This window comes from Aplysia californica, unplaced genomic scaffold (assembly GCF_000002075.1).
Source record: "Aplysia californica isolate F4 #8 unplaced genomic scaffold, AplCal3.0 scaffold00073, whole genome shotgun sequence".
NCBI classification, from domain to species: domain Eukaryota; kingdom Metazoa; phylum Mollusca; class Gastropoda; order Aplysiida; family Aplysiidae; genus Aplysia; species Aplysia californica.
The window spans coordinates 799,942-808,729 of NW_004797343.1; the positions used below are offsets into that span (position 1 = coordinate 799,942).

General features: G+C 44.5%; 1 protein-coding gene across 1 annotated transcript; it reads right to left on the reverse strand.

The window, feature by feature from the left end:
• Positions 1–5,362: 5,362 nt before the first annotated feature.
• LOC106011224 lies at positions 5,363–8,590 on the reverse strand. Its single transcript, XM_013080056.2, has 2 exons — positions 8,472–8,590; positions 5,363–5,859 (listed from the first exon to the last, which is right to left on the reverse strand). Exons 1-2 carry the CDS (start codon positions 8,569–8,571, stop codon positions 5,363–5,365), a joined length of 597 nt encoding a protein of 198 aa, XP_012935510.2. The 5' UTR covers positions 8,572–8,590.
• Positions 8,591–8,788: the final 198 nt, after the last annotated feature.

An 8,788-nucleotide genomic window follows, 5' to 3' on the forward strand; every position in this document is an offset into this window, starting at 1 on the left:
CTTTTCCTTCTCGGCGTTTATCGAGGATCGAAACCTCGATGTTTGGGACATCTCTGGATCTTCCGTCCATGGATGTTTGTGTAATGCCGCAAACCCTCCAGCAGAAATTGCAAATGCGAAGCTATATAATCTCCTAAACTTTTTGGGAATTTACTGATCTATTTTCCTATTTATGTTAGCGGCCTAGCTTTCATTCCGTTTCGTCCACAGCCAGTTCGAACTTTTCTCTGCCGTTTCTGAAATGCGCTTGATGACTGCCTTTCTTTTCTGGCCTTTAAGGTCTAGCTACCCCAGTAGTGTGAATGTTGAGACTGTGGCCCACTTCTACTGGCATGACCTTGAAATTGATTCAAAAGATCTTCATATTTTGTCATCTTGAACTGGTGCTGTTCTTTTATCTTGCTTTCGTATGGAGCAGTCAGCTCGATTAGGAAGATCCAGGCATCAATTTCTGAGAAGAAAACGATATCTGCGTTGAGACCTGTTCTCGTCTTAATCATAGGAGGGTAGTGGCGCTACTCAGGGAGATTTGCAGCCTGTTCTCAATCCTTTGCTGATCCTAGAAGGTTTCCACTCATTGAGCTACGAGGCGCTTGCTTTCTTCCAACTCAATTCTTCATGTTCAGCACTCTGTTTTGCCGTCATGTGTATCTGCCATCATCAAAGGATACCGCACAGGAACTGAGGACATGTTCCATTGTCTGTCCCTCCTGGCACGATGGACTGAGGGGGATCTTCTTCCTGTTCCCGCTTCACGAGATTAATCCCCTGTTTCTCTGATAACGAAACTATATCTCAGAGTTGCCAAGTGCCACACGTCGTTCCACGTAAGGGATTTTTGCGAGGCATCGGTCCGGTTTGTCTGTTGACCCTGCTGCGACTGTTGGGCAGCTTTCTGGTATCCCGTCTTGTCTTCGGTATCCTTCACGTTTTGGATCTCCACGTGTCGCTGTTCCTTACCGTGTGCTTCACGTTTTGGATCACCACGCATCGCTGTTCCTTACCGTGTGCTTCACGTTTTGGATCACCACGTGTCGCTGTTCCTCACCGTGTGCTTCACGTTTTGGATCACCACGTGTCGCTGTTCCTTACCGTATCCTTCACGTTTTGGATCACCATGTGTCGCTGTTCCTTACCGTATCCTTCACGTTTTGGATCACCACGTGTCGCTGTTCCTTACCGTGTGCTTCACGTTTTGGATTACCACGTGTCGCTGTTCCTTACCGTGTGCTTCACGTTTTGGATCTCCACGTGTCGCTGTTCCTTACCGTGTGCTTCACGTTTTGGATCTCCACGTGTCGCTGTTCCTTACCGTGTGCTTCACGTTTTGGATCACTACGTGTCGCTGTTCCTTACCGTGTGCTTCACGTTTTGGATCACCACGTGTCGCTGTTCCTTACCGTATCCTTCACGTTTTGGATCACCATGTGTCGCTGTTCCTTACCGTATCCTTCACGTTTTGGATCACCACGTGTCGCTGTTCCTTACCGTATCCATCACGTTTTGGATCACCACGTGTCGCTGTTCCTTACCGTGTCCTTCACGTTTTGGATCACCACGTGTCGCTGTTCCTTACCGTGTGCTTCACGTTTTGGATTTCCACGTGTCGCTGTTCCTTACCGTGTGCTTCACGTTTTGGATCACCACGCGTCGCTGTTCCTTACCGTGTGCTTCACGTTTTGGATCACCACGTGTCGCTGTTCCTTACCGTGTGCCCTACACCACAAAAGCATCTTCTTGCTTCCAAGTCCGTGTCTTCCAACATGGGTATCACCCCTGACTTCTTTGGGCCTGGGGTTTCCTTAGGCATCCATCATGGCATCCAAAACTTTCCACTTTCTGCAAGTCCGTGTCTTCCAACATGGGTATCACCCCTGACTTCTTTGAGCCAGGAGTTTCCTTAGGCATCCATCATGGCATCCAAAACTTTCCACTTTCTGCAAGTCCGTGTCTTCCAACATGGGTATCACCCCTGACTTCTTTGAGCCAGGAGTTTCCTTAGGCATCCATCATGGCATCCAAAACTTTCCACTTTCTGCAAGTCCGTGTCTTCCAACATGGGTATCACCCCTGACTTCTTTGGGCCTGGGGTTTCCTTAGGCATCCATCATGGCATCCAAAACTTTCCACTTTCTGCAAGTCCGTGTCTTCCAACATGGGTATCACCCCTGACTTCTTTGAGCCAGGAGTTTCCTTAGGCATCCATCATGGCATCCAAAACTTTCCACTTTCTGCAAGTCCGTGTCTTCCAACATGGGTATCACCCCTGACTTCTTTGGGCCTGGAGTTTCCTTAGGCATCCATCATGGCATCCAAAACTTTCCACTTTCTGCAAGTCCGTGTCTTCCAACATGCGTATCACCCCTGACTTCTTTGAGCCTGGAGTTTCCTTAGGCATCCATCATGGCATCCGAGACTTTCCACTTTCTGCAAGTCCACAATATTAGTTGAACTGACCTGACCAGCTTGTCCTGTGAATTTTCAAGCATCACCAGCAGCCTTGCCTTGCAGGTTTGTATTCCTCCACTGTTGATTTTAGCGGCTGTCTCAGCTTGGTCTGTCGGTAGTACAGAAGCCAAGGAGAAACACCAAGCAACTTCTTGGTGAATTGTTGATCATTAAAATTCAGAAGACAGGCTTCGTTCCTGAACGTCAGGGCCTAGCCAGGCAGTTACGCCACAACGCTTCTCAATCTCAGTGTCAAATTTCAGTCGTATTTGTGCTTTGTCCATATATGTAACTAAACAGCGAAGAAAAGGAAGATCTTTCATTACCTGTGAAATACAATGCCTAAGTAATTAATCAATATCGCATGGAAAGAATGGATAAGAAACAAAACTGTCCCGTTAGTTAATACAAATAAAATCGGTCATGGAGCATGTTGAACATCAGAGAATTAAGTGATTCGGTCATCCGATAAGACTTGCACCCCCCCCCCCCCTCCCCCAAACTTCAAAAATGAGGTTTTAAGGATAAAAACCTCCGTGTCAGCTGTACGAGCCTACAATGTCAAAGAATCAGGATAGAAAGACAGTGGATAGGCCACAAAAAACTGACTAGATGGAGTCCAACAGAATAACATATTAATGAGAAAACACCCTCCTCACTCTTGGGCTAAAACAACATCTAGACATGGATTAAATATTTTCTACTACCAAGATGTTTCAAAGCCTATCACACGTCCGCGCGAGACTTGGGCGTAACCTTGTGTTAGCGCGTGACGGCCCGTGATACGAGTGCAAACAAACGTTCTAGCACTCTTGGGTTGAAAGCGAGCAATTTTGTCTGGGGCAGTGCAAGAGAGAGAGGGGGGGGGGGAGGCGGGGAGAAAGAGAAAAGGAGATACAAAGAGAGAGAGAGAGAGAGAGAGAGAGAGAGAGAGAGCGAGAGAGAGAGAGAGAGAGAGAGAGGGAGAGAGAGAGAGAGGGGGGAGGGGGAGGGGGAGGGGGGCTGTTATTATGATAAGAATTATTGATTCCTGTCATTTTCTCTTTCCGTCGGTTCACAGGCTGACCCTGTGCAATACTGTCATTATTGTACACATGCGACCAGCTGAGTCACATCTCTCACCTCTTGTTGCTCATGCATCGTATCCAATTTTCCATATAATATCCCATATCCTAACCTTAATTCTGCAAGTACGATTCGTTTTCTTTCATCTCATGGGGTGGAACGCTTGAAGCAGGCCAAAATAGTAAATATACACCACTGCCGTCAGTGTACAAATCAATTGTGCTGTTCAAGCACATGTTTTCACAAGCTTGATTTAATACTGTTTTATTCAGAATCAATGTTTGGTTTCCATGAGATTTCTTTGATGCATCGTCTTCGGAAGCGAATTTAATTTTATTTTCCCTAAGTATACCTTTCGTCCAGCACGAGATTTCTACTACAGGGATTCATAACAATAGTATGATGTCAGTTTGGTCAAATCATTTCAGTCAGAGTCAAATTTTTACGTAAGAACAACGTGACTCTGTTTACACTTCACCAGTCATCATATTTCAATGACCAAGGTGATGGATAAACAACTGGTTGTTATTTTATATCGCTAAGAAAAGACAAGGACATTTTGAATCTGTCAGACATTGTTATAAAAGATCGTAATATCAAGTTAAAAAGGAATTGTAAAGCAAGTGTATCTCCACAATACATTCACTTCTTCAGCTGGACAAAGAAAATTTACTCTCACAACGCAATGTCATTATTTGTCTTGTAATTCTGTAATTAACATGATGTCGACCAGTGACAGGGGGCTCTCGTGGCCTAGAGGTTAAGGTGTTGGCCTCTCATTCAAAAGTCCCGGGTTCGAATCCGGGTAGCGACCGAAAAATTTTCTTCTCTAAAATTGTCTCCTTTCACCTCCTTTCCTGCTCTCTAGCAATGTTCTGTTGTCAGCTTTCATTTCCATTTTCTGCCCCCACCCCCTCACCTCCTTTGCCCCCTCCTCTGGGCTCCTGGCTCTTTCTGCAGCCTTTCTACTGTTACTCCTTGGCTCCTCCTTACTGCTGTCTTTCTGCCACACCCCTGATCTTCTGGTAGGAAAGATCTACACCTAGCCTTCTCGACACTAATAATAACCATCGTTGTGATATCGAATGACTGGACAGCAGCTGCGTGAGTTCGATTGGTAAACATCGTTCCGCTTAAAATCACTAAATAATATTCATCGTTATTGTTTGTTGATTTTCAGTTTTCTTGGCTTCATTCTCATCCACAGTAACCCCCGTCCCCCCCCCCTCTCTCTCTCTCTCTCTCTCTCTCTCTCTCTCTCTCTCTCTCTCTCTCTCTCTCTCTCTCTCTCTCTCTCCCCCCCCCCCTTTTTTCCTTTTGTTCTCTTAGTTTGTATTTTTTTAACATTAATTTGGGTTATCTTTAAACAAACTCGGCAATTCTTGTTCCATAATTAATTTAGCCTGTACCAATCTGTATCGCCTCCTCTCCTCCCTAACAAAGTTGTACACACACACACACACACACACACACACACACACACACACACACACACACACACACACACACACACACACACACACATACACACACACACACACACACACACCAAGCAGTCGGCGATGAAACCAACCTCACGTCGCCAAGTGACGTGGCCCATCGCTCGCTAAGCGACAAAGCAGGCCCGCCACGGCATGAGACAAAAGCCCATAGAAGAATTTTATTGCTATATCTTGGTAATAAAGAATCTTTGCATTGGTGCATATAAATAAATTGCACGTCTCCTCGACATCTAGCGAAACAAAAGGATAAGATAAGATAAGATAAGATAAGATAAGATAAGATAAGATAAGATAAGATAAGATAAGTGTTTACTGTCCAGATCCTGGTACAGTAGCTTGGTGTTTCATCACGTAAACACAGACAGTGGGATTAGACTGTCTCTTCGACTTACCTTGACGTTTTGAACGTAAGTATTCCCAGGCTTGTCGATGGGGCGGATGATGAAACTGCGTCCAAGAACACCTTTCCCGGAATATTTCTCCTGGAACCAGTCCGGCAAAGGTAGTGACTTCCTGGTGAACAGATTCACGGCCACCGCCTGGGCAGTTTCTCGGAAAACTGGCTTATCCGGGACGTCTGTCAGAAAAAATTCCGTGACGAAAGAAAAAGAGGATTTTCCCACGTTGCCGAGCGAGACTCTGGCGTCCAGAGGCCACTTGATGATGTAGGTGTCCCACAATGCCTCTGACATGGTCATCTGGGCGGAACAGATGAAGAACATCCGGTCAGCTGTAGCTTTATCCCAATCGAGGAACTCGTCCCCGGCCTCGTTATACGGCTGGTGTAGAATGTACAGGCGAATTACCACCGCCATCTGCTGTAAAGTTTCCATGGTAACCAGCCCTGAAACCCCCCAAAAAAGAGAAAACCCAAAAAATCACAAGACTTTCAAACCGGTCAAAGAAGATCACCCATCGTCAAGGGGGAAAGTGAACACCGTAAAAAGGCGATCTTCTTGGACAATGTCATTATCATAATTTATTTCTTTTAACGCAGAAAGTAGGGGGAGGGGGGGGGGTGAACGTTTGTACATGTGATTGTTTAGGACAAGTGGCAATTTGAGCAGATTTATCTCTACTTGTATCACTGTCCGTGAAAGAATGGGGAGAAGAGGGCTGCTACCAAAATAACAGTGCATTGAATAAAAACACAGATTGTATCATTATTCTAAACTAGTACACCAGGTATACGCAAACGCGTAAAAATCACAGGCCAGATTAAGAGAATCCAAAGATCTTGCGAGCCAAAACAAAAGAAAATTTAACTAAATCCGATACAAATTTCATACACAAGTTCTCTAAAGTGAGATCAAAACTGACACAAAAGCAATGTAGGTCTCCAAGGGGCATTTCATGGGGTAAAATATTAGATGTAATAATTGTTTGCAGCTTGACTGGAAACTACTAATTTCAATTTGTGATTTTATTGCTATTAATTATCAAGTCACCACGGGCCACATTCATTATTAATACGTGTAATTACTGAAGGGAAGTGATGATTTTTGACGTACTTCTAGGACAGGGTCACTATAAAGTTAACAAAACAAGGAAGAGAACTGGGTTGTTGGAAGTGGTCGTTTGCACAGATGGATAAGTGGCCGTTAGAGGTTTACATGTAATGACCCTCCAGCCTTCATGGGCGCGAGGTGCTGTTGCACATTCTATTAGATCTACGTCTTTGTCTTCCATGATACTCAATAGTAATTCTAACGTACACTTCAATATGTTTAATACAAACTGGCCAGGAGCTGTTTGCTGTCATGTGCAGCACCCTGATTGTGTATGTGAGTTTTTTTTTTTTGGGGGGGGGGGGGGGGGGGGGGTAAAGCGTCTAGCACAACGAATAGGCCGACCACCTACCTAAGTACGAACCTTTTATAGGAAAATGTAAAGTGTGATAAAATGGACCATTGTGGGCTTTTGGTGCACTGTACTGTAAGACCGAAAATGCACTAGCTCCGCTCGGCTGGTGGCTGCAAATTGGAAGCGGTTGAAGGATGCTAAACCTTAACTGTTCTATACTGCACCCACCATTCCATCGCCTTTGGGGATTGACCTCATTTGATACAATGGCGCTGTCTAGGAAACAACGATTAGCATTGCTGTTGTATTTGCGAAAAAGGAGGCAATACACACGTGCTCACCAGTCTGATTAATTATGGGGGAAAAGTAATGAATACACTGAAAATATCAAATCTTTCGCACTCAGGTGTGTGTGGGGGGGGGGGGCTGTTCGGGTACGCTGAGCTCAAATCTAACCTGTAAAATGCGATTTGATGCCATACTTTACATTGAGGGGAGGGGGGTGTCCGGGTACGCTGAGCTCAAATTTAACCTGTAAAATGCGATTTGATGCCATTTTTGCCATTTTAGATTTTGATTGTTCCTGTCCCGGCTAGAGTGATGATTCATTTCCTGTCCAAGACCGGCCGTCCTGACGGATAGAATGCTACATGCGACAATCAAATGCAGTGTCTCCAGACCTCTACAGGCTGGTCCAGGACTTGGTACATGTATAATAGGCACATCCGTCAACTCTTTGTTTTATTAGTAACCTTGGCACGCTGCACTTTGTCCGTCAGTTTTTGTCTTCAAACCGGCTTTGTATATTATCGGCCTAAAGCATCTATTTCTTTTACGCTGTGAAATTATTAAGTTACAAAGACAAAGAGAAAAAAACACTCATTATCAATACCGGAACCGTTTAGATCTACTTACATTTATAGTTAACACAGACTGATGCAAGATTACTGGTAAAGTTCATGATTTTTTTGGGAATAATATATTGAAAGTTTGTAGTTACGTAAAGATGTATTCCGCCTATCATTTTTGGGCGTTAAAGTTAAGGCTCATGGTGTGCACTCTTTGCAGCGAATATATAATTGAACTGGTCGCTTTTAAGGACAAGCGGGCTAATTCAGATTTCGGGGGTTGCCAGAAATCTTGACCTACACCAAAAGTGCGCTTTGCCCTACCTGTCCTATAGGAGAAGTTTGGTTATATTGATGTTTGTACATATTTGGTTATAGGAAAAAAATCTCCTTGTCTTTTAAAGAAACTGAACAAGGGGCAAAAATTTTACCTTCGATTCTCTCAAAACAGCATTTTTCGGGATAGCCCCCTTGTGCTTAAAAGCGATCCATTGCAGAGAGTGGAGAGCGGCGGCTTTGGCACTCATTGACAGTGCGCAATCTGGGAGTGCAACTCTAGGACTTCAGTTTTTGTAGGCCTAAAAGTTTTATGGCACTTGTAACACAATGAGGAGGTCATAACGATATAGGTGACGAAGATTAGAGAGGTGTTACAAGAGAGTGACAAACACAAAAAAGGAAGGAGGAGAGTTCAGTTCGAGAGATGTTTGATAGGAACTAATGAGCAAGCACAACAGAGCACCCGCCAACCACTCACGTACAAAAAAACTCTATGAGTACGCCACACTAACGGCGCTATACTCACCGAATTTGTCATGCTTCGAGCCTCCAAGTCCTGGGAATCTCACCGTGGCCGTGTGCTTTTCTAGGTCCACTTTTAAGTTCTTTAGACCCCAGTTTCTCATATAGTGCAAATACGTGTCCTTTGCCCTTCACAGATGGGGGAAAAAGAAAGAAAGAAAGTCCACCTTATTTGTCAGAACAGCAGTCAACGTTGAAACTTTTACGCTTCCATCGAGATATTATGTGTGGAATGAGGGGGTGCAATACGTTTTTCTGTGACAACAACTCAACTACTGCTACTACAATGTAATGTTAGTTAATGGGGGAGGGTGTGTGTGT

Excerpts from the sequence above, each read along its gene's own strand:
- LOC106011224 (XM_013080056.2), bottom strand. The coding sequence starts at position 8,571 with ATGAGAAACTGGGGTCTAAAGAACTTAAAAGTGGACCTAGAAAAGCAC. Across the intron at positions 5,860-8,471 it reads CTCGAAGCATGACAAATTCG|GGCTGGTTACCATGGAAACT; the intron begins GTGAGTATAGCG and ends GGGGGGTTTCAG.